Source organism: Sarcophilus harrisii, chromosome 3 (genome assembly GCF_902635505.1).
Source record: "Sarcophilus harrisii chromosome 3, mSarHar1.11, whole genome shotgun sequence".
Taxonomy (NCBI): Eukaryota; Metazoa; Chordata; class Mammalia; order Dasyuromorphia; family Dasyuridae; genus Sarcophilus; species Sarcophilus harrisii.
The window spans coordinates 402,969,836-402,996,851 of NC_045428.1; the positions used below are offsets into that span (position 1 = coordinate 402,969,836).

Below are 27,016 nucleotides of genomic sequence, written 5' to 3' on the forward strand. Positions count from 1 at the left end.
TTTAGTATTTCTATCTACTAACTGAACCCAACCAAAAAAGTTAGAGTTTTATGATTCTCTCTCTCTCTCCCTTCCTCTCCCTCTCCCCCCTTCCCTCTCTCTCCCTCTCCCTCCCTCCCTTGCACCTTCTCTCTCTTTCTTCCACTCTTCCTCCCTCTTTCCCTTCTCTCTCTCTCTCTCTCTCTCTCTCTCTCTCTCTCTCTCTCTCTCCTCCTCTCTCTCTCTCTCTCTCTCTCTCTCTCTCTCTGTCTGTCTCTCTCTCTCTCTCTCTCCTCTGTCCCTTCCTGCCCTGTCCCTGTCCCTGTCCCTGTCCCTCTCTCTCTCCCTCTCCCTCTCCCTCTTCCTCTCCTTTTCCCTCTCCTCATTTTCAAATTGTGGTCCTGGGGATCTCTGAAACCCTTTCAAAGGTGTACAAATTCAAAATTAATTTTTCCTTCTAATATGGTAAATATCTATAACTACAACCCATATAAACAAAAACTCTTTGGACAAATCCTCAATAACTTTTAATATTATAAAGATACCGAGAACTAAAGTTTGAGATTCACTGCTCTAGAAATAGATATGTGTACACATACACACACATTGATTTAGGTAACACAGTGGATAGAGTACTGGTTCTGGAGTTAGGAAACACATCTTTGTGAGTTCAAATTTAGCCCCAGACACTACTAGTTATGTAACTCTGGACAAGTCATTTAACCCTTTTTGCCTCAGTTCCTCATCTGTAAAATAAGCTGGAGAAGGGAATAGCAAACCATTTCAGTTTCTTTGCCCAAAAAATCCCAAATGGGGGCACAAGTGGTCTGATAAATGATTCAATAATCTCCATTTCATATGCACATGTGAATATATATACAAACACACATATGTATATATATGTATATATATACACACACATATGTGTATATAAGTATATATATATATATATTTATGTATATGTACACATGTATAAATATACTCATATACATATATTCAAACCAAACAATTCATTTTTCACCTTTAGTCTAGCATCTTTTTACTAAATTACAAGGAAGACATAATTCATCATTCTTCTGATTATTCAATACATTGAGCAGAGATCTGAAGTCCTTCAAAGCTATTTTTCTTTATATTGTAATGGTCCTTGTCCAAATGGTTCTTCTGGATTTACTCATTTTACTCTGCATCAATTCTTATAAGGTCTCGGGTTTCTCTGAATCCATTTCTTAGACACTTACAATAGTATTCCATTGCATTTTACACCTCATTTTGTTCATCTGTTCCCCCACTTGATGGATACGTCTATTGATTTTTACTCAAATGCAGTCTACCACATTTCTGCTCTGATTTTTCAATTTCCTCATGAGTATATTTCCTCAGTATACAGTACTTACTCTCCTTTATCCCCTGTTTCCTCCCTCTCCACTTTCATGTTTATATCTTATAAGTTGTCTCCTTTAAATAAGGTATACTCTTTCAGAACTATATTGTGGTCCTAAGTTTGATCAAACCTAATTTCATTAACATTTATCAGGTCAAATTGGTCAATTTATATTAGAACCTGAAACTCTGCTTGCTTTCATCGATACTTTAGATTCATACTTTGCTCAGCCTAAAATTTTTTATTATACTTTAAGAAGGAAAGGAATAGGTTTATCTTGTTGAGGGTATATCATTTTCATTCTCATCATCAAATATCTTTTAATGGTCTTATTTGTGCCTAAGTCACTTGCTGGCCAGTTAAAGCAATTTCAGAATTATTGTGAGTCAAACCCTGTAGACTTTCTACATAAAGGAAAATGGTTCTTTATAGTATACAAAGCACTCTCTCCATAGCAATTCTATCAGATAGCTTTCATATGATTATACCCATTTTACACATAAAGAAATCAAAACCCCTAAAAGAATATATAACTTGCTAGATTTATGTAACTAGTAACTGACAAAAGAGGCACTCCAAAATTCATATTTCAAATCCAGTCTCCTTTCCAATGTGCCATGCTATCTCTTTTAGAGAAAATTAAACTTCTCATGTAATGAATAAAGTATTTACTGGCTTTTGAATTCAAAAAGATTTGTATTCAAATCCTGCTTCAAATTTATAACAGCTGAGTAACTCTGGACAAGCCTCAACTTCCTCATCTGTAAAATAACTCAACAGGCCCTGAGGTACCTTCCTTTTCTAAATATATTATCCCATGATCATTATTATTTTTTCTCAGAATAAGATAAAAAAAAAAAAGAGAGAAAAAATTTTTTTAAAGAGAGACATAGGGAAAGAAAAGAGAACAAGGACTTTTTTTCCTTCTTCACTGAACCAGCCCTTAGCCACACTATGATTTAGTTAAGGCCAGCTCAGTTTGTTCACTTCTTCCAGTCAGCAATGCTTATTGACATTCTGGGTTCTGTCAACCTTGTGGTTATGTGTTCTTTGGAACACAGTTATTTTCTGGGTAGGAAATGTGCATAGCAGTTCTTAGCCTACTAGAATCATTAAGCTTGTGGTGTATTTCATGTGGGCAAGTGCTTTTTATTATTAATATTGGGTTTGGATTTCTACAGTAGCTCCTTCCAAAGTACTTTCAGTCATATCACCTCATCTTTCCACACATTGTCCCTCTGAGATAGGTCAGGTTCTATTTGCTCCATTTTGTTAATGTAGAAACTGAGCAAGCAATTTAAACATAGCTATCTTACAGTTAGTGTTAGTCCTCCAGTTCTTGTGCTCTTTCTGGAAATCTAGTCCCAAATGCTATGGAAATCTCATAGTAAACTACAAATACTGTAAAAAAGAGGATCTCTTTTAAAGGCAGAAAAGGCTTGGAGGTTTTTCACTGAAGGTAGTTTAAAGAACAAGGCTCCATCAAACATTTAAAAGGTTATGCTCATTTGGAACTATGCTCAAAAGTTATCAAACTGTGCATACCCTTTGACCCAGCAGTGTTACTACTGGGCTTATATCCCAAAGAGATCTTAAAGAAGGGAAAGGGACCTGTATGTGCAAGAATGTTTATGGCAGTCCTGTTTGTAGTGGCCAGAAACTGGAAACTGAGTAGATGTCCATCAATTGGAGAATGGCTGAATAAATTGTGGTATATGAATATTATGGAAAATTATTGTTCGGTAAGAAATGACCAGCAGAATCATTTCAGAAAGGCCTGGAGAGACTTACACTGATGCTGAGTGAAATGAGCAGGACCAGGAGATCATTATATACTTCAACAACAATACTATATGATGATCAATTCTGATGGACAGGGCCATCCTAAGCAATGAGAATAGCCACATCAGTTCTAATGGAGCAGTAATGAACTGAACTAGCTACACCAGTGAAAGAACTCTGGGAGATGACTAAGAACCATTACATTGAATTTCCAATCCCTACATTTTTGCCTGTCTGCATTTTTTATTTCCTCCACAGGCTAATTATACAATATTTCAGAATCCGATTATTTTTGTACAGCAAAATAACAGTTTGGTCATGTATACTTATTTTGTATTTAATTTATACTTTAATATATTTAACATGTATTGGTCATCCTGCCATCTAGGGGAGAGGGTGGGGGGAAGGAGAGGAAAAATTGGAACAAAAGGTTTGGCAATTGTCAATGCTGTAAGATTACCCATGCATATAACTTGTAAATAAAAAGCTATTAATTTTTTTTTTAAAGTCTATGCTCTTACTTACAGTCAGTGGTGAATTAGGACTAGATTCCTAAATACTTTATTAACTAAATCAGATTTTTCTAGGGAAAAAAAAAAGTGTCCATGAGGAACCTGGCCTAAAATGCAGCATAGTGCACTTGTTAATGTGGGTTGGGACTTTCTACATTTGGAAGCAGCATGTAAGGGCAGCCCTGATCATTTATAACAACCTCTTCCAAATAACTGAAATCCATAATTATTCGCCCATTTATTAAGCAACTACTATATTCTAGGCACTGTCCTAACCACAGAAGAGGGAAACATGCAAAAATTTCCCCAAGAATGAGATGAAAAAGAGAGAAGAAAATTTTAAAAAGACAGAAAGACATGGGGAAAAGGAAGAGAACAATTACTACATAAATGAAAATTAAATGAATGAAATTGTCTGTCCTTCAAGTTTATATTCTCTTGGCAAAGATTAAGAGGAAGGGATTGCAGGGAAGGGGGAAGAAAACTATATCCATGGAAAATTAAAAACAAAATAAAAATCTACATAAAGTAATTTCTGAGGGAAGGTACAAATAACTGGGGAGAGCAAGATAGACTTCCCTTATGAGGTAGCCCTAGAGCTGAGCATTGAAGGAAGCTAGGAATTATGGGGAAGTGAAGTTGTAGATGAAGAAAATTCTCGGCATGGGGTGGGCATAGCTGTGTAAGGGGGGAAAATAGGTTAATTTGGCTAAACTTGGAGAAGTGAATGAAGAAACATATGCAATAGGTTAAACTGGTAGCTTAAAGGGGCCATTGATTGGCCAATAGCATATACTTGTTATTATGTTTAAAAAACAACAACAACAGACTTTTCTCTGACTGATGCAGAGCCTACTTAGTTTGGTCCCTTAGAGCACACTCAACTCTAGCTGGCCAGAAGAGGAATCAACCATCATTGAAAATGGCCTGAGTTGTATTCTGATAACATCTGGCTTTTAGGGAGGGAGAGGGAAAGGAAAGATCAGAGACAGGGAGAAAGGGAAAACAACACATTTCCACAGTACTAAAGCAATTAGATGAGAATGTGCTGTAAACCAATTGCTTCTTCCTGTTCTACTTTCCGTGTGTGTGTGTGTGTGTGTGTGCATGCGCGAACTTGTGTGTGTTGAGGGGGGAGGGAGAAGGAGGGAGGGAGACAGACATGGGGGTAGTAAGCTGGGATAGAAATGGATATGGCTTGAAGAAACAAATCTAGGGAGAGGTTATTTGAAATTCCCTTCACAACTCTGGGGACTATTGATATTATCTATGAGATGGCCTTTCCCCTCCTATCTCATTCTTCCTGGTGCCCACTAGTTGGGCTATTCTAAATTTTCAAAAAGATGTTGAATTATAGGGGCAGTTTTAATACCAGTGCATATATACAATAATAATTTTTTTAAAAATACCCAGAAGAATAAGCTCTCCTTGTCTCCCTTAGTCTGCTTGCTTTATTATTATGCAGTAAGCAAAATAGGCATTTTCAGTTTAATGTTAATCTATTATCAGTGTTCTGCAATTTGTTGGTTTTTAATAAAAGCTCCATCAGTAATGGAATCATGGATAACCAACAGCTTTTATCTGCAATGCCTAATATTTTACCGCCAAAAATGTAGCACATATATTTTGAATTCTCTTGTTCGGGGATATTTTTTAAATTATTTAGTGTTTAGACAGGTTAGTTTGTTCCTTTTCCAGGGCTAGGTCCATAAAAGAGTAGCATAGTGCCAAGAAATAAGTATACAACAAAACAAGAGGCTTCTGGCCAAAATGACATTCAAACTTTTTTTTTTTTTTTAGTTTGAAACTCATAAAATGTTACACTTTTTCAAAGTTTTCCCTCCACTCCCCCCACCCCTGTCCTTCCTTTCTCTCATAAAAGCCTTTCATTGTTGGTGTAACATTATACACATAGGAAATGTATCCTCATGTATATTGGGTATTTTTTTCAGTTTGTTTTTTCTTCCAACATTTGATCAATGGATGGTGAACTGTTTGGGCCCACAGAGATCTCCAGACCACCAGCTCATGTATTTGAAAGGCATCTGTTTATTTTAAAAATGCAAATGTGGCCTACCTCAAAGACTGACAGGCCAGAAATGAACAATGTAAGCAAGTCAGGGGTTTCCAATCAGGAGTTGTGTTTCCCCCTTTCTATCACTGTAGGATCCCTTGCTGTCAGAACCACTTAAATGATATCCAGGAATCTGAATGAAGTGGCCCACAATTAAAATGAGCAGGATAATCCCTCAAGAATTATTCAGGCAAATCATTTTTTTTTTCCACACAGTTTAAAGTAATGATAAGGTCATTTATAAAAGGAATCAGAGCCTTTGAAATGTGGACTTGTAGACAGAGGGCTGCCTGGAGGAGGGCCACAGATAACAGGGAACATAGACTTCTTAGCACCAACCTCCCAGTCCTTGGAACTGATTCTGATGAGGAGAAGGCCCAATAAGGTTAATACCCCTACTTTGATCTCTGTCAAGGCACACCAGCAAGAATTAATTTACATTTCAGATGAAAAAGGTTGACAGCATGAAAAGGCATCTTGTTTCTGGTATGTGAATGTGCTGTAATAGGTCGGGAATTCTGAAAGGAAGTTCTGAGGAAGCTAAAGGGATAAGCCTTACTGCTGCTTTTATTGGGAAGGAGATGAAAGGAAAACAAATTTCAATATGCGCTGTTCTGTAGAAACATGTAAGCCAAATGCTTCCTAAATTTCAAGAACTACTCCTTAAAAAACATACAGCATATCTTAGTGACACCATTGAAAAAGAAATATTTGGGGGAGGGGGCAGAATTGGAAATACAATAAATGAATCCCACAGCATCTAAATTTCAAATTCAATGGTTTGTTTTACAAAATAATAAATTAAAAAACTCAGAGAGCATCGAGATATTTTTATGCTATAATAATACCTCTTAGCCTCCTACTAGAGTTTTTTAAAAGCAAAAGACCAACTTTGCCTGGAGACCTGAGTTATTCTGAGATGTAACAGAGCAAAATAATGCTCAGAGACTCGCAATTAGAAGGTGACACTTTGCAAAGCCAACAAAACAAAAAATTAATTAGGCCTTTAAAAGAAATACTAAAATATTATATAATCTAAAAATGGGGGTCATAGCATGGTAAAACAGAAAGTGTAGGCTCTTCAATCAGAGCTTCCAGCTTAAAGTCCTGTTTCTGAATCCTTCGACCTATCTCTTGACTTCCTCATCTGTTCAATTGGATGGGTGCCTTGTAGTTTTAGTACCATGATCCTACAATCCTAGGAGGAAGAGGAAGTTACCGGATGAAAGTTGGCTTTCTTAGAACATCAGAAACCATTCTCTTAAATATATCTCAGCCTTGTTACTGCCAATAGTTACTCATCTTTAAATAGGTAAGCCTTTATGACTACAAAGTATTTTAACTAAAGTATATCTTTATACCCTGTGATAAATATATTTACCCCCAATACATATATGAGGAGATTGAAATTGAGAGAATTTAATAAGTGTTTTGTCTATCTAATAAATCCAAGGAAGGGCCAACACCAAAATGGCAGTCTAATTCTTAATCTTGGTGTTTCAGAAGGCAACTAAAGTGCCATTTGCCTTTGCATTACTTTTTTAGTACAGTTGACTGGCCAAGCAGGTACCCAATTGTTATTTATCCTTTGTTCTCAAAATGGACCAATGCTGTCAAGAGGGTGATATCTTGACTTGGAAGTGAATTGGATTTAAGTGAGGCAAAGTTATCAGTCTCCTTCTTTCCTTCAGAATCATTAGAGTCCATTGACAAGACATAATTAGGGATCAAAGATTACATACAGTTAGTCACTATTCTTGAATACCAAAATCTCTTAAAAGACTTAGAATGAAAAATAAATAAATAAATAAATAAAAATTTAAAAAGACAGAATGATAAACTTTTAGGAAAAGGTATCTCCAAAGTCATCTAGTCTAACCCTTACCTGAATATAACCTTCTTTACCCACCACCATGTTATTCTTAATAAGTGATCAATCAGATTTCACTTGAATATATATCTCTCTCTTGATGTGAAACTCACTATCTTTATAATTGACTCATTTCCCTTTGTCACATTACTAGTTGTTAGGCAGGCTCTCCTTGCCCAGAACTGGAATCTGTTTCTCTATAACGTCCTATATGGCTTTTGTTCTACTGTCTAAGGGCAAGTGAAATGGGACTAGATCAAAAGGCACTAGTTGGAATCTTGACTGACTTTATTAATCTGTGTATATTGGATAACCTGTGTTACCCAATTTTACTATACGTCATCTTACTCATCTACAAAATGAGATGATTTCTAAGATCCCCCTTCTTGCATTAAAATTCTTCTTTGTAATGGCCCTTCTAATAGTGGAAGGCAGATATTATAGGATTCTCTTCTCTTCTCAAGGCTATACCTTCCCAATTCATTCAACTTTACCTGATTATGGCTTAGTTCCAGATCTCCTCATTATCCTGATCACATTCCTTTAGATACCAATCAATCAACAAGCATTTACTAATTGCCTACTATGTACCTGGTACTATCCTAGGAGTTCAGAGACAAAACAGTAGGCAAAACAGTTGCTATTATCAAGGATCTTCTATTGGGGAAACACATACTCTTAACTTTTCAAGGTCTCTCTTAATATATGATTTACACAAATGAACATAATACTATACATGGGGGCAAAATGTAGAAGGAATATCATTTCCTTCCTTGTAGAATGATACTTTTTATTAAAGCAATGTAATCTCATTAGTTTTCTTGGCTACCATTTCCTACTATTGACTCATACTAAGCTTGCAGTTCATTAAAATCTCTTTTTCACATGAAATGTTGCCTAGCTAAAACATCTTGTATTTGTATAATTGAGGGGGGGAGAGTTAGCTCAAATAATATACCTTGCATTTACTCCCACTAAATTTCATCTTATTGTGTTCAACCCATTTGCGTATCCAAATGGTTGGTCATGAGTTCCACTGGTGATGCTAGAAGGATTCTGCCCAAGTTACAAGTTTTTTTTTCCTCCCACACCTATGGTTATCCCCTAAGACATATAGCATATATTCACTTAGGTTTGCTGTTGAGGATGGCTCTTGATAGAAGAGGAGTGGAGCACTAGAGACATTTAGGCTTTTTAATTTTAATTTTTAAAATATGTACTCCTATGACATCTACTACACAGAGCTATACTATAGAGTCCCATGGAATTATCACAGTTAAGTATTTGCTATGCACCTTTGTATAACAATAAGGACATAACTGGATAAACCTGCAAAGTTAAAATATACAGTTGAGTTTTCATAACCTAGTAGAATTTGGCTTATGATTTCTATATACTGACAAGTGAGCTTTGTAGTGGATTTCCAACATCTGAACTTTAAGTTTATATTTTAAAACACATGTTGGGCTCTTAGCCAACCAGAAATCAGTACAGTATCTCTTTCTAAGAAGGAGACAGTCTGTGTATGTGTGTGTTGGGAGATTGGGGCTGTATAAACTCCACCCTCCCTTTCTTATTCTGTAAGTAGAATTACATTCCTCTTCCTAACCCTTTGAAGTTGGAAGGTCCAGAATCTTTGGAGGTAGGGGGTGGGGAAGAGACAAAAAGGAGGAATAGGGGAAGAAGATCTGTTTTAAAATTACACATTTACTTTTAAAATTATTCCCTTGCCTCCAAATATTTTGGTTGTAAATGAAGATGTCAAGAAAGCAGATAGAACATAGAGGGGTCTCACTGAAGCAATGGTACATCATGGGAGACTTCCTGGACCAGAGCCCTGAAATCTAGAACTTTACCCTGCCTAGGTTCTAGGCAGAGATACCATAAAATATTTATTGTTGCTTTTCAAGTTTGCTTCCAGGCTGGTAGTGGCTAAAATAATATCCCTACTGCTGCTGCTGAGTTCACTGGACTGGTCACATATGTTCTGTTCGGTCTCCAATTTCCTGTTTGCTAGGAGACTCAGGTAGCACCCTAGGGCCTATTTCTTTAAGACCCTCAATTAGGCATATTCAGCTTTAGATGAAGAGAAGTGCTTGGAGACTTAGTTCAGGGAAATAAACCAATCTGGCAGGAACAACTTTAACAGCAGCAGTAGGCATTGATGTTTTGTAGAAGATCAAAATGACAAGGGAGCCAGGGAAGGAATAGATGAGCCCAGCAGCCAGGATTGGCTCTTCCCAGGCAGCCCAAGCCAAGCTGTGCCACCAAAGGCATGTCATACTTAACCCTCCAAGAACCCAGAGGAGTCAGTACACAGTAATGAAATGAGTCAGAGTTTCAGTCATGGGAGCTAGGTTTTCAGGGATTCATCTTGTTAAGAGAGACCCCCCCCCAATTTTTTCTGCTTTTGTGAGAAGGAGCTGCTAGGGGAGAGAATGTTTCCTCATTTATGACATGGGGTGTGTGTGGAGTTACATTAGATGGACCCTTTCCAACTCTAAATCCTGTCACCCTCTGGCTAAAACACCAATCTGCGTTCTGCCTCAAATTTTAAGATAGAGAGTAGAACCATACAAATGATGTTTTAATTACCTGCTTGAATATGAGCAGCAGCCTCACTTCTTCTGTTGCTTATTTTCTTAAACTTCCTGTGAGCATCATATCCTCTCCAAGCTAAAAATAAAAAAAACCATGTGCTGGGAATGACATTAATTTGAGAAAGTGCTATACTACTGAGATTAGCTGGTTATTTTTTTTTAATCTTTTACCTCATTCCATTCTTTTCCTCTCATACTTTTCCTCTCCTTTTTTATTGATGCTCTTCCCTTTTACTTTGCCATCAATTCCAAAGAGTCTTTTGTTTCTAGAATTCTACCTTGTGATTTTAAAAAATGGTATATTTTATAATATTTTATGCCATCTTCACAGAGGGGCCATATTAACCTCTGTAATTGCAAAATTGACTCTCCATAGTCTTTTTTACACATTGAATAAACAATGGTTCATAAGCAAGTGGATAGATTTAGCTCTAATATTGTCATTTCCAGGGTAGAATTTCTTCCTAAAGCTTACCTTTTCATGAAACTGGGTTGGGGAAGTAAATGACTTCTCTTGAAGAGTTTTGGGCATTTATCTCCTATCTCAGGGAAGAGATTAGAGGTACCAAAATTCTTATCATACAATCTATTACACGAGGGCTCTTTAGGGCTTGGAGTTGGTGAAGGTTTGGCATTGAGATATCCAATAGAATATACATTGGAATAATCTTTTGTCTTTTTGGATTTGTGAAAGGAAGACAAAAAGGAAATTCAAGGGAAAGAGAAGCATAAGAAAGAAAATAATGGGAGAGAAGAGAAGGAAATCGGAGAAAATGGGGAAAGAAAGAGAATAAAGAGAGATAAGGGAGAAAATAGAAATGGGAGGGATTTGAGAGGTGTGATTTGCATTTTTCAGCCATCAGAGAGTATGAATTAAAACTACCTAAAAGGGGGAGGGAAGAGGAAAACAGCTCCCTTCCAGCTTAAGTACTCATTTTTATAAGTATCATAATTAATGGTTCCAGGTTGCTGAATAATGGAATCCTAGGTAGAGTAAGGTGGATTGGGCATAATAACAATAGAAATACATGTCCTAGGTCCAGCATTTTTTCCCTACAAATGAGAGAAACTATCCATAATAATAATAACAACAACAAAATCCATTCACTCAAATGCTATCTGTAACATTAATTAAAAAAAAAAAAAGATACTCAATTCCATTCAGATGTATGGTTTAACTACCATTTGCCAAGTACTATAGTAGATGCCATGGTTATCTTTATTTTGCAAAACACCCACATTACCCATAATGCTCTTTTTCAAACTTAGAACAGACCATGCTACCTCAGACCTCCACTCTCTCCACCTTGGAGGCCCCAATCTCCTTAATAGTAGATATGTTCTTTCTAACCCCCTACCCATTTCAGTTCCCTTTGGGCGGTGGTGTTCTTTGAAGAGAGGGACATTCTTTTTGCTTGTATTTGTATTTCCTGCATTTCCCACAAGGTAAGCATTTGATAAATATTCTCCCTGTCTCTCTCTGTCTCTGTCTCTGTCTCCCTCCTGCAATAGCCTTTCATTCTGCAGCGAAAAGGAAATGCATCAGAATGGACTGAAAGATCTGCATGATTAATACATTTCTTCAAAGGTTTCTACTGTCCATAAGGGCAAAAAGCATGGAAGCCAGCATGTTGCCCCAATTCCATGGTAGATAATTTGGTGACAGATCTGAAATGTGTCTCTTTTAGGTAGAGAGAAAAAAAAAAAGACACTAAAGGTTGTTATTCTGGTTGCACAGAGAACTTTTTAGCTAAGCTTTAGATGATTAGCAAACAACTTTACAACTTGAAATGACAACCCAGAGGTAGTGAACACATTTACCTGATTGGATGGTAACAGCACATTTTTCTCTGTTCTCTTTAACTCTCTTATATCTTCTAGCTCCAAGCCACCCCTTGGCATAAGCTTGTATGACCACCACCCTGCCTATAACTTCTCGAAGCAGCAAATTTAACTGCTCTATGTGGTAATACTTGAGAAAAACCTGGAACAAACAACAATTTCAATATTAGTCAAGGCAACAAGCATTTATCAAGCTATGTAAAAAAAAAAAAATTAAATTAAAAAAAAAAGATCTATGTGCCAGGTATTCTGCTAAGCATCATTTTATACACATATAGGCATGAGAAGAAAATATGACACTACCACATGATACTCTAAATAGAAATATGAATAACGTCATCACCAGGAAGTCTTTGCTGCATTGTAATCAGTATGACCAGAAATCAAACAAATAATAATCTCGGGGGGAGAACACAAAGCAACCTGTCATTAGTTTTACCTGTAAAATGTAGATGTTGCCACATTGGGTAATAGTAAGTTATTTCTTTCTTTTCATTATTCTCATTACACAGGTGATTTGTTTAGTGTATTCTAATACATCCCATTTATAAGGGGCAGCTTATCCTTGAATATGCACAATAACAGGAAGCAAATATAATATGGGCAAAGGAAATCAAAAGACAATTCCCGAGTCTGTTCAGCCAACAACTTTGATTTTCTCTACTGCTACAGCTATTACTTGAACTACTACCAGCTCTGAGGTTTTATCTCATCTCTCTGACCCTGCACACCCTCTGCTGGAAGTGCTAACAAACAGAAGCTGCTTATGGGCCAGCAGAAAAAAGAAGGGAGAAGTAACAGACCTGTGTAGTTCACAAATGAGATCTTCAGAAACCTGCATAACAAGAATAAGCCAATGCTAATGTTCAAGCTTGATTCCTGGACCAGTTTCTAGTTGGCGATTTAAAGATGGTATTACAAATAGATAATAACACCAAATGGAATAATTATAGAAGGATGAAATACATTGAGGTACTTAATTAATGCATGTAGAATTATCTATACATAATAATATAGGTACCCTCCAAATTTAGATTTTTAAAAAAATTATTTTCTCATTGGTATTAATATTAATGGCATATCCAATGAAACACGACATAAGCAGGAGTATGAGAAAAACTGGAGAGGACATTTTGATAATATATCTGTTTTATAACTCCATATTCAATTCAATTAAATTTAATCACTTAATAAATATTAAGTATTGGTTATATTCAAAGCACTGGGGTTATAAAAACAAAACAAAACAAAATAAAGCAAAACAGTCTCTGCCTTCGATGTGCAACTAGAAGGAAACTTCATTCTTTCACCTTTGAGATCCTGCCATACCTACCGTAACAAAAGGTATCATGAGTCATTTCTAAATTAAGATGTGGCTTATTAAGTCAGAGGTGGAGATCATCTATTTACCAGAACCTTCAGAGAACAGAGACAAACACATGACATGGTGGTCACTGATAATCAGAAAAGCAAAGAAAAAAATTACCTTTGTTTTCCCCAACACCCAGTGGTCTAGTTTGGACTTTTCCAAGATAGCAATGCAACTTTCTTTGTTAGCAAGTGGTGACTCATGGGCTCTAAATGCCAAATAATAGTACCTATGAGGCAAAAGAGAGAACACATAATTCAGGATCTTTGAATGCAGTGACTACTTACTGCATAGGACTGTGATAAACACAATGACACTTATGGTATGGTTGTTATTAGTAAAACTCTTCTGCATGCCAATAACAATGTATCACATGTTACTTCAAAGAAGAGAATGTTATGGTGGTAAGAAGAAATATGTAGTTTATACTTCCCATGTCCCTGAGATTTTGCTATAATGTTTCATTTAGCTTTTAGTTGTGTGAGAATCATTATAAGATATCAGAGACAGCATTTGCTTCAGAGTCAGAATGAATTGGAATCTAGTCCATCCTGCATAAAGTGATTCATGGTGTTCTTGGCTGAGTCACTCAACTTCTCACTACCTTAAGCAACTCACCATGAGTATAAGCTGCAGAACAGTGTCTACTTTGCATTACTACAGGGATTTCTCATCAGGAATTGCAGTTCCTATGAAATCACAGATCTGGATCCCCTCCTCTCCCCAACTTACCTGTTTTTTTCTGCTGCTTATAATTTTATTAATCTGGATTTCATATTTATATGCAGTTTAAAAATACTGGATGGCAACTTCATTTGACTGCAAAACTAAATCATTTGTGCCTCTCAGAATCCAATGCTGGATGTTACACAGCTTATATAGTAATAAATAAATAAACATTGAAAATGGTGGTTGGTAATATTCCTGTGAGCCCACTTTGGAGGCTGAAGCTGTCTGATTGTTATCCTCTGGAATGCTAAGGTAAGAAGGTTATGCCAATTAGGCATTCATTCTAAATAATTTAATATAATAAGCCTCTTGGGAGTGTGGGATACCTGGTTGTCTAAGGTGGAGTCAGTTGTCTCAAGTAGGAAATGGAGAGGCCAAAGCTCTAGAGTTGAACTTCTAGCACAGGTAACTAGTTTAAAAGGAAGGAAATGGTACTGCTTTTCTTTTGTGGAGGGTGGGGAACAGGACCTCTGATTTCACTGATGCTGGAATTATCTGTAATAATATTCCTTCTACATCTTTCAGTGAAGATAGGGACCAGCTCTGCAAGTCATAGTTTTATAATGCTGAAGTATTATTAAAAAAAAATTCTTTCATTCTATTGTGCATATTATCAATGATCTTGGAAGCAATTAGCAGGCAAAGTAAAGAGTGTATGGACTGTCATAATACAACCAATCTAGCTGCATAAAAAAAAAAAATCCTTCCTTCCTATTTAAAAAGTAATACTTGGTGTAAATATATTTATTAATTTTATGCTGCCAACATTTCAGTTCTTTTGTTTTAGTGAACTTCTGAATTTTCCAGTCAATTTTTATTTCTAATTCAAAGAATAATTCAAGGAACTTTTCCATTTTTCTTTAAAAACAAAATAAAACTTCTTGAACATATTATCACATTAAGAGACCCAGTCATCACCTAAAAAAGAAATTTGAGGATACTTTCCTCCTTTCCTCTTTGCTGCCATGCCTAATAAATTTAACCCTTTGGAAACCTAAAAATTAGCTGAATTGGTTAGTGTTTGAGACTTTTAACCTTTCAGCTTAGATCTTAGAGTGTTGTGTTTTTTTTTAAAGAAGTTTAAATTTACTGCCAAGCTCCTTGGAAACATTTATATTCAAAGATCCTGGGAACCCTTCCAACCTCTAAGATATCCCCACTTCCACCTTTGTGAGGAAATGGCAAGGCAAATTCTGGTGCAGAGACTCTACTGGATAGGCTTGGGCAAAGCCACAGGGCATCTGGGCCAATGCCCAGTGGCCTACTGAGACAGATGGCTTCTGGAGCCTAGGGGGGGTAGAGGAGGAGCAGTGGAAACCAGCTGTCAGCCTCTGCCCCTCCTCAGCAGGAATGACATCAGCACAGATTCCCTTGCCCTGCCTCATCTCTAGCTTCCCACTGTTATAGCTCAGCATGGTTTCCCTGGTACAGCCTGGCCTGATCTGATTTTGTGGATGGTGGAAAGGTAAGTATCTCCAATGGGAATAGATGTGAGAAGGAGTTTGTGGGGAGGGAAGCAGGGTGTGTGACAGAAAACCCAAGCACAGAATTCCTGAGGCATGAAAAATCAGTAGTTAGACTGGAACCTAGTCTATGACACTCCATTTCCATCTCTGCCTTTGCTTAGGCCATTCCAGACACCTAGAATGTACCCCACTTTTTGTTGTTGTTATTCACTTGTTTTAGCTGTGTCTGAGTCTTCTTGACTTCATTTGGCTATTTTTTTTTTTTGGCAAAAAAAATACTGGTTTCTTTTTCTATCTCTAGCACATTTTACAGATGAAGAATCAAGGCAAATAGGGTTAAATGACTTGCCCAGGGCCACAATATGTGAGGAAAGATTTGAACTCAATAAGATGAGTCTTCCTGATGCTAAGTCCAGCACTCTATCCTCTGTGCCCCCTACCTGCCTTACATCGTCCTTACCTTGGCTCTTCAATCTCTTCCTTCAAGTCACAGCCTTAAGAACTGTCTTCTGAATGAAGTCTTTCTGGATCCCTGCTAATTAATTGTTAATGCCCTTCCTCCCCAATTACCCTTTATTTAACTGTCTTGTAAATCTTTGTACTTATTAACTTTAATATTTAGGATGTCCTTTTTTTTGTTAAGTGTGAATTCCAGAGTAGAGACTGACTTACTTTTTTTTTTCTTCTCAATAAGAGAGGATGCACATATTTTTATATGTATTTGTCTCTTCTATTAGAATATAAATTCCTTGTGCCAAGGGATTTTTTAAAAAAATTCTTTGTACTTTTATTCCTAGCCCTTCCTTAATACAATGTCTGGCACAGAGTAAGTATTTAATATTTATTGATTGGTTACCTAGTACCTAGTTCCAGTATTCCATGACATTACATGAGCTTGTATATCACTTATCCAAGCCTTGCACATAGTAGATTCTTAATAATTATTGCTAGTGATAATAAAATATTTCCTGAGCACCTACATCACACACTATGGAGAATATATTAGATGCAGAAAAAAAAAAAGTCCTTGGTGTCAGATCTCAGAAGGAATTATTTGTATGATTTTTTTTGTTTGTTTTTTTTTTTAAAAGCAGAGTCAATATTCTCATCCATGAAGATAGGTTGAACTACATGGCCTCTAAAGTCCCCTTCCAAGCAACTCCAGGAAACTATGTCAGACTGTCCTGACAAAGTCATGGTCAAGGTCAGCAGTTCCTAATTTCCAAGTGAGAAAGGATACACACATGGGCTAATGTGTATTGGGAAATTCATTATGGATTTTTTTCACTCGAATTCATATTTTTTTTGTGAGAGATAATACTCCAGTTCGTGCTTGGAGGCCTTTAGCTCCAGAAGAATCAGAAACATAAAAGTTTCTAAAGCAGCTGGATCATAGTAGACATATAGAATGCACAGAAGTGTTTTTTGTTATCTCCCTCTTTCTGTGCTGAATTTGTAGATGTTATAGCAAAAATGATCTAGAGTTATAGTACATGCTATAGGCTCTGGGGTCTTGACTTTCCTGAAGGGATCCAAGCCAAATAGTTAAAATACTATCTTGTTTTGTAGCTCAATCTAAGTCTTTGCTAAGCCTTCAAATCAGGAGATGACCAAAAGAATGAGCACATATATTTCCTTTCTGGATATGTTCTTATAGGTTGAATTGGCAGAGGAACTGGTACAGAGAATCAATAAATCAGTAAAATTATTTATGATAAAAAAATTAATCATGGCAGCCCAGACAACTTAGGGAAGTATAAAGACACATTTCTTTATTGCATTCCTTCTTTTATACAGAAATCATTCTTAAATTAGTTTGAAATTTGGAGGAAAAGCTGCAAGCTATCTGAGCTAATCTATTTCCCCTATTGCTACCTTGTCTTAACATACAAATCATTGCCCTCATAATGAAACCAGTGTATATTTTTATGTTTCTGTCCAAAAATCCCATTTGATTTCCATTTAAAATTATTGCTCAAAATGTTTTATTCTAAGTCTCAGAAACAGGTATCTAAATCTTTGAAGGACAACATTTTGAAACAGAGCATTAATTGGAAAAAGTATTGGAAGAGAAACATCCTATTATATTTCAAACAAATTATACTCAATTCTGATTAAAGTACAAAAAAAGCAGATGCATAGAAGTGAAAAAAAATTACCCTTGTAACTGGGAGAAAAGTAATCTCAGGGCCTTTAAAAACAACTTTAGATAATCTATGTAGATTTTTCATTCTCTTCTACCACAGAATGAGAAAGGAAATAGGGGCTCCTTACCTGGATATTGCTATTGAAGAGATTAAAGAGGTTAGACAAATGAGAAGATTACATGCAGTTGAGAAAACAATCTTCCCTTAGAGATAATCATATTAGGATATTTTGACATTTAGTTAGCATAAAGGTTATGAATGATCTACTAGGAAGATTCAGAGTATGCTTGTTGGTAAAAAAAAAAAAAGTTGACTATTCATAAGAAAAATTGTAAATGGCACTATGAACATTTATTTTTAAATTTTATCTAAAATATATTTTAAAGGAGTGGTAGAATGTTAAATTATAAGAGGGCAGAATTGTCAGTTTAGATTCTTATGTTGTTTAATTGTATTTTTTTTCTCGAAAAAAGGGATGGGGTAGAGATTCAATGTTAAGAAGAGGTTATATTACAACAAAATGTATCAATAAAAAAGAAATTAAAAGGATAGTTGGTTAAAGTCACTGACATTCAAACAAAATCAATTCAACAAATATTTAATAGTAATCTTTAGGAATACAAGAAAAAAAAAATGCAGTCCCTACCTTAAAGGAACTTACAAACTAGTAAATGGGGAAGGTAAGGTAAAATAATATGAATTCACACAGAAGTATAGATTTAGAGCTAAAGCAACCTCAGAGGTCATCAACCCCATTTTATAGCTGGGAAAATTAAGGTCCAGAATACAAACACTAACTCAGTGTTGCTTTTAACTCCAGTTGGTGTTGTTCTGCTGAACCACACTATTTTTTATGAAGTGCTTTAAGATGTGTCTTGCTTACAATTCTCTGAAGTAATTAGTGAATGTGTCATCACCATTCTACTGTTAAAGAAACTGAGACTTGGCAAGATTAAGTGACTTTTTTCATGAACACACAGAACCAAGATTCCAAGTGGAATCTTCTGGTGCCCCAAAGCCCATAATTCTTTCCCTAGTCCATGCTGTATGAAAATCAGCATGATACAGTGTAGAATGTGATCAAGGCAAAGGGATGCAGCTGTTAAACAAATTAAGAAATATGAGGAGAAAGAAGAAATTTTTTACTGGGGGTGGAGTTTAAAAGTTGTGCTTTTGATGAATAAAAGAGTGGAAATCAGACTTATGTTGGTTATCAGAAAACCCATTAAATATCCACACCAAAGAAATTACAGAATAGTTTATTTTTCTTTTGATGGGAAATAGAAATAGATGATATTTCTATGCCATACAGTTTATAAAATATGATGCCAAATCACAGAATTTAAGAGATATTTAAAAGCTACACTTCAACACATACCAAGACAAAAATCTACTCTACACACACCAGATATATGATCATCTAATGTTTGAGAGAGTATTTGCTATTTCTTGAGGCAGTCTAATCCCTTTATATATGTTATCTCATCCCCATAATAACTCCAGGATGTTGATAAAAAAAAAAAATAGTATTCTCATTTGATATGAGATCCAGTGACCTAATGTCACAATACTATTAGTGGTAGAGTTCCATGCCTTCTTGAGACAGTTGGATGGCAAAATAGCCCCCAAACTGAGCCTGGAATCAGAAAGACCCAAGTTAAAATCAAGTCTCAGACACTTAGTAGTTGTGTGATACTAGGCAAATCAGTTAACTTCTGTCTCAGTGGGGAGGAAAAGACGAAGTTCACTGTCTCCTATCCTTAACCAAGGAGATATAGTTTGAAGAGAAATCACACATTCTGCAGGCAGAATGAAAAATAGAGAGAGTTCAAATGAGAGCAGGCCATTCACTGTAAAGATTTGCTGAGGCATTGGCTTTTCCTGTCAGGTCACCAATGAGGGAATTATTTCATCATCTCAAAGCTCAAGTGCCATTCAGTATGCCAATCACATGTGACTAAAACCAGCTAGAATCTTTGTAATTCTCAAAGCACTTGAACATCAGGATAATCAAGGTGTTCTGCTGGAATAAAGTAGGGCGGTTTTGTACATGCCCTCTTCAATCTCCAGTTTCGGGGAGAGACTGTACAAGCAACCAGGGAAATTGGGAAAGATTTTGCGCAGATAGTGGGATTTAAGCTTAAATTGGAAGGAAAGTAGGGATTCTAACTCTTGGGAATGAGGAGTTAGTGATATCCAGGCATGACAGAACCCAGTACAAAGACATTGAGACAAAAATTAGAATATCTTGGAGTTGGTCAGTTGAATTGCAGAATGTGAGAAGGGAAAGTAATATGTAAAAACATGGGAAAGGTAGAAAGGAATCAGATTGTGAAAGGGCTTAAATGCCAAACAGAAATAGTGGATAATAGAGGTAAAAAGGAATAGAAGGGGGTGATAGTTTTAAACCTGCACTTTTGGAAAATCACTTTCACAATTCAGTGGAAGATGGACTGAATTAGTGAGAAACTTAAGGATGGGACATCAACTATGATGCTACTGATGTAGCAAAATAGCATTTAAATGTTGAGAGATGATGAGATCCTGAATTAGAATTGTGGCTTTGTGAGTAGAGAGAAGCGGATGGATGAGAGATGTTAAAAGGGATTTCTTAGGGGAGATGATATTCAGTTGAACTAGATTCACTAAAGTGTTGAGAATGGGAAGGGATCAGAGTAAGGTAGAACAGTTGGTAAAGTACTGAGAGATTTTAAATAATGATGAAGATGAAGAATATGTTTGGGAAGAGCAAGGCATGGGCAGAAATGGAATGATAGGAAATTATAATAAAGATAAAGAAATTTCCAAATACTTAATCATGGAAATGAAATACTTATAGGGGATAGTAAGATCAAGAATGTTGCCATCTTTATGTATAACTAAGGAAGAGTAAAAAGTAGGTTTTGAGAGTTGAGCAGACAGAATAATTTGCAGGTTAGTATGTTTAAGGGAACTTGAATATGAACATTAAGTCTCCTATATGAGGACATAAATTGGGTTGGAGAGAGAAATACTACATCAGCCACTGAACTAATTTAGAATGGAAGGAATATGTTCTGGGAGTAGATAGATTTTGGTTCATGTAAGGTGGTCTGCATTAAGCTGCTCTTAAGTTATTGTGACTTGATAGAAAGATTATCCTAGATTGTTTTCTATGGGAAATAATTAGTTTTTTCTATTTTACTTAATTCCTTCTCAAACTCAATATTTCCTAAACATTTTTGATCATGAAACATTTGGGGCTTGAAATATACTGACAGACTCATAAATATATAGAAAAGTCCTGGGATAAACAAAAGTTCAAAGAATTTTAGAAGAAAATAGAGGAATTAAGCCTGTTTTTTTTCATAATCAGAAAAATCACCATGTATAGCAAATATTTTTAGATATATAAAATTTATATACCTATATATGGTTTCATGTTTAATATATTAGAGAGAAAAATGTAACTAACACTGCAATTTTCCAATGGAACCTTTATTTGTATGTGGCAGACGCCCAGGGTTCCATAAATGTAATTTAGGAAATGCTACTCTTACTGCTATGAATGGGGCAAGGAGAGCAAAAGACAGAAAGATTATGTAGTTTACATAGCTCTTCTAAGAGCTTTGACATTAGTTTCCAATCCATTTAAATGTCCAAATTTTATACCTTTTCCAGGAAAATGTGTTTTCACATTTTTAATTTGTTTGGTCAGGATTTGTACCTTTTAAAAGATACCTTTCAATTATATGAGATATGTGTGTGTATGAGATTGTGCTCAGAGGGGTACAAACTATCTGTCCTAATATAGAGTCCTTGTATAACTCTGAGTCAATGATAGGTTTTCAAAGGATTTGGGTTTTATTTGTTGTGGTGGTTGCAGTTTTAACTTACAGCCTCAGAGTGTTTTAATGTCATTCTTTCAAAAGGGGTCATGCAGTGCATTAAGTTTTCTTACAATGTAATTTGGCCCTCTTGTTACTATTTGTTGTCCTTCTGGGCAAAATGCTTTAAAATTATATTTTCATATTGATGCCTTTTCCTAGCAATCGTTACTATGATTTTTAGTTCTGGTGGGTTTATATTAAATATAATTCATGTTCATTCTCTTTGACTGGAAGCCACATGAGAAATGATATTAGTTTTCTGTTGGAAGACTTAGTTCTTAATGTTCTACAAGTTTAAATAATATTTGGAGACTACATAAGGACTGCTATCTAAGATTTGAAATTTAAGATGTAATATCTTCCACAAATTTGACAATAAGCATTTTATTAAGCACATACTTTGTTTCCAGGCAATGGGGATACAAAAAGAAATGAAAGAACTTACAATGCTAATAATTAGGGAAATCAGGAAAGGCTTTCCGTAGACTTCAATATTAATTTCATTTTACATTTAAGCAAATTGAAAGATAGAGAAGATATACAGCTTTCTTAAGAATCATCCAAAGAATTATTTGGAAACTCCAGATTAAAAAAAACTTGTTTTCCAGACCATTAGGACCTAGGGCCACATTGATTTCACCCTCAAATCATACATCCATAGATCCTTGATATCATTCAGATGGGCACTCTTTCCAATGGAAGAGATCATAACCTATCCATGCCTTCACATCTTATAAGAGTCTCATCCAGATCCTTTATCAATCTTCCATAAAGGAACTACACAATGTGCTCAAGGCCTTCTTTGAATAGCTAATAGATACAAGAGAGTAGTCTAAGAGAGCTTTCCTTTTCTCATCATGCATGGAAGTCATCACTAGTGATATACTATAGTATACACATACTCATCTGCATCTTTCTATTGTCCTTAGTATCACATGTAAATTTAATTCCTTTAAGATCATGGTGTTCCATAAACCATAGCCTTATAGTATCTCTAATAGTATGCTGATACAAGCAAACAAACAAAAAAAATGAGGGGGGTGGGGTTGTTGATCAGGAGCACCTTGGAACTATTGAAAGCACTTGATAGTTTCTCAAATTCAATTGAGTTCTAGTTCTTCCACCTAATCAATTTTGGATTCAGTTTACTTTTCAGCTTCATTGGCTTATCCAAAGGTACATGTACTAATGGATTAAATCAGTGGTCTAATTGCATGTGCTAATCTGGACAATATGTTTATTTAATATTTTAGAGAGGAAGATATAACCAACATTATTTGTTGTTGTTGTGTTAATTATATGGATGACTATTAGTCCAATCTCTCTTGAGATGTCATGGATCTAATTGAGGTACCCCTGTAGTATTTCAGGGATAAGTGCAATAAAAACAATACCATCAGCAAACAAGAACATCTGGAGAACTCCACCATCTACAGGAAATCCTTTTTCCATTTGGACTTTGCACAAAATATCCTCCATGGTACTGTCAAACACCCTTGGCAAGCATCTTTTTATTTCCTGTCTAGCTTGATATTAGTATTCAAAGGAGTATTGATCAAAGTTATCTCTGTGGTTGCATCTATGAAGGACAACATTCAATAATGTTAGCATGGACTCTTTGTAGTGGCCAAAAAACGGAAACTGAGTGGATGCTCATCAATCAGAGAATGGTTGAATAAATCGTGGTATATGAATGTTATGGAATATTATTGTTCTGTAAGAAATGACCAGCAGGAGGATTCCTGGAGAGACTTACATGAACTGATGATGAGTGAAATGAGCAGGACAGGAAATTATTATATACTTCAACAATAATACTATATGATGATCAATTCTGATGGGCACTGGCCTCTTCAACAATAAGATGAACCAAATCAGTTCCAATTGTTCAATAATGAATAGAACCAGCTACACTCAGCGAAAGAACTCTGGGAAATAAGTGTGAACCACTCCATAGCATTCCCAATCCCTCTGTTTTTGTCCACTTGCATTTTTTCATTTCCTTCATAGGTTAATTGTATATTATTTCAAAGTCTTATTCTTCTTATGCAGCAAAATAACTGTATGGATATGTATACATACATTATATTTAACATATGCTTTAACATATTTAACATGTATTGGTCTACCTGCCATCAGGGGGAGGGGGTGGGGGGAAGGATGGGAAAAATTGGAACAAAAGGTTTTGCAAGGATCAATGCTGAAAAATTACCCATGCATAATATATCTTGTAAATAAAAAGCTATATAAAAAGCAAAAATAAACAAACAAATAAGTAAATAAATAAATAAAAACTTTAGCATGGATATGGCCAACATCTTGGAAGAGAGCCTTTAAGCAGAAATCAGTTCTGCTGAGTCAAATATAGTTGTAAAAAAATACTAATGATAGCTCAGAATTTTTAATTTTTTAATACCTTGTGTGACTATGGAAAACATAATTTATAATACTTTGCCTGTTCCTTTGTAATATTTCACCCTAATACATACCTAACTGATTCTCATGTAGGAAAGAAGAAATAGACATATATTACAACAGTTTTCAAAGCATTTTTTCTCACTTTTGTAATAAATATCCTTCCTCTGATTCTGTTTTCTTAACTTCATTTGGTGACTTCACTTCCAGCATCCAGTGAGAACCCAAGTTATAAGAGGTGAGGCCTGGAAGCCTTCTCCACTCTGAAGTCTTGGGTCTTGGCCTCTGAGAATGGAACCTATGACCTTGTAATTTTTAAAGATCAGGAGGATGTTTCAGCATTTAGAGTCTACCTTCTTGAGCCAGTGTAGTATCAACAGCAAGAAACAACCACTGGCAGTGACCTTTGGACCAATCTAGAAAAAGCTGAGTTGAGAACTCATTCAGCAATCATGACACATTTAGATAAGAATTTGGCCTGACTAATGTTAATGTAGTAACTGAGTTATACTAAAAGTTTAACCTCTCAAGTATCAAGACGGAATAGATTAGGAGCAGCTAGATAGTGCAGTAGAGAGATCATGAGACCCGAGTTCAAATGCTGCCTTAGACATTTAACAATTGTTGTGTGACCCTGGCAAGTCACTTAACCCCAATTGCCTTGTCAAAAAAAGAAAAAAAAAAAAGATGGCATGGAGGAGAGTATAATCCTGAGGTTTTTGGAGAAATGTTGGTATGCTTATTTTTGCTCTACTTTTGAATAAACAAACTTTTATAAAAACCCCTTGTCAATCCCACCCACTGACTCAAAGTTATGATTCTACCTGGACAATTTAGTACTTAGAAAACACTTGACACCCAAGAAAGCAGACAATTAAGGGAAAGGAGACTTTTTTTGTTTGGTCTTAGTTGATTTTAATAATCACCTTAATTGTTTGTTTTACTTTGTGTATGTGATTACTGCCTTGTTGTTAAAAAAAAAAAAAAAAAAGTTTTCCTCATCTTTAAATCTAGGCCCCTTTATTTCAAATCCCATTTTCCCTCCATGATCCGTCCTCACAGGAGATGAAGAACAGCTGGCCACCATCTGCTACAAAGTAAGTCATCACACATTTAGGAAGCATCAAATCCCCGAATTTGGGCCTCTGTGTAGTAATACAGCTTTTGAGAGATTTGGCAGCCATACCATTACTCAGACTCCACCTTCCTAAAATTGTACATTCTTTCCCAATATTAGACTAGCCACTTCCTGCACACACCCTGTTCTCCTCTTCTCAACCCACGTCCTGGAAGACCTACCTCTTGCCATGTGCAAAGTCAGGACAAGCCACCTGGAGAAAAAGTTCAAAAATGTACTTCCCATGTCATACCATGTGCCATTGTCAACAAGCAGCTTTGAATTTTCGTTGCTGCACATACACTGACTTTTCACAAAATAAATCCCTAAATACCATGGAGAACAACATTTTTTTGTTATAAAAAAGATATATATTCATAAAAATAATATTTAAAAAGTGGCTCTCACTCAACTTCTCAGTTTCTGCTTGGTTACATCCTACCTTGTCTGTTCCTAGGGGTTTTACACAGTATTCAGTCAATAATCATCTGAAGTGATAATGCTTCTTCATAAGTTCGTAATGGGGAGTTTCCCAAAGAAAACACAAATTATAAGAAAAATAGTTTAGGTGACTGGAGATTATTCGAAAAGAAAGAAGACTGGACTCAGTCAATCTTAAATGATTTGGATAAAAAAGCAATTAGTTGCATAAGATCATGGGATCAAAGATTGTCAAAGATAGCCAGTACCTTACAAATGGGGAAACTAAAGTCCAGAGCATTTACTTCCTGCCTGTGAGTCACTGACTATAGGTTTCTTTTTTCTCATCTATCAACTGAAGGAGATGGACAAGAAGATCTCCTGGGTCAGATCAAGTTTCCAATCTATGGTCCTATGACCTCCCTGATCTGTGTCCACAAAGTCAGAGCTAACTAAGAATTAGAGCAGAACATGGTTGTGAGAGAGACATTTAGTATTGGACAAAATATATCAGAGATGTTTATGATTTTCTATCTTTTCCTCTTCTTCTTTTTCCTCTTGGAATTGTGGGAAATGCCTTGTTATATTGTTCAGAAAACTTAGTTATCATACTGTTTAAATCTAACTTTATGTTACTAGAGATTGTTTGAACTCCAAACGTTATCCTGATCTCAGGAATTCTCCAGAAAGTCTAGATATGGCTACAAAATATTTTGGTTCTCAAAGTCCTGAATTCTTCTTGTTTGGGGTCCACTCATGCAGTTTTTGTTTCAGATTCATCATTGGTTTGGGATTCCCTTATGTTTTGACTTTATCCAAGTTTTATAGAATGTTTATATTTACTGATATTTATCTCAACCTACCTTACTTTCAAGTTTTTATCCTTCATTTTCAAAAAGGACCAATAATATCACAGATGGCATATTTACTTGCCCATGAATTGGATTTAAGTGAGACAGCTGTACAAAGTCATCAGTCTCTCTCTTCCTGAGTCATTAAAGTCCAATGGCAAAACAAAAGAGAGAATGGCTGCTGATGGCCTGGGATGCAGTGGATGATCTTGATGTTTTTGATGTCTGACCAAGCTCTTAGGACTCCATAGCACCTGCTTCACTCATCTTCACGGCTGTTGGGACTGATTGTTCTCATCTAACCATTCTACCAGGGGAAGTTTTCACATGCTTGGGGATGGACACCTCCTCCAACTCACTGTCAGGTTTGAGGCCTATCAGCTGGCTTCAACTTGGTTTAGCCTGTTCACCAAGACATCTTTACCAGGGTGTGCCCATTGCACATGCTGCATCTCCTTGGAGTAGCAGTATAGATTCTTTGTAGAGATAGAGATGCACATCACAGTCTCCCCAAACTTTCACATCCTGTTTGGTTCTTGTTTCTAAATTTCTATAAATGCTCTGTAGCAGATATGCCTTGTACAGGAGAA

General features: G+C 35.9%; 1 protein-coding gene across 1 annotated transcript in view; it reads right to left on the reverse strand.

Annotated features, from left to right (window-relative positions):
* Positions 1 to 27,016, reverse strand: part of LOC116422449 (myosin-IIIb-like) — a 179,656-nt gene that overhangs the window by 56,131 nt on the left and 96,509 nt on the right. The window contains exons 8-10 of the mRNA XM_031960481.1: positions 13,530 to 13,641; positions 12,023 to 12,185; positions 10,197 to 10,277 (exon numbers count right to left, since the gene is read on the reverse strand). Coding sequence (XP_031816341.1) covers positions 10,197 to 10,277; positions 12,023 to 12,185; positions 13,530 to 13,641 — 356 coding nt within the window. The remainder of the gene's footprint in view (positions 1 to 10,196; positions 10,278 to 12,022; positions 12,186 to 13,529; positions 13,642 to 27,016) is intronic.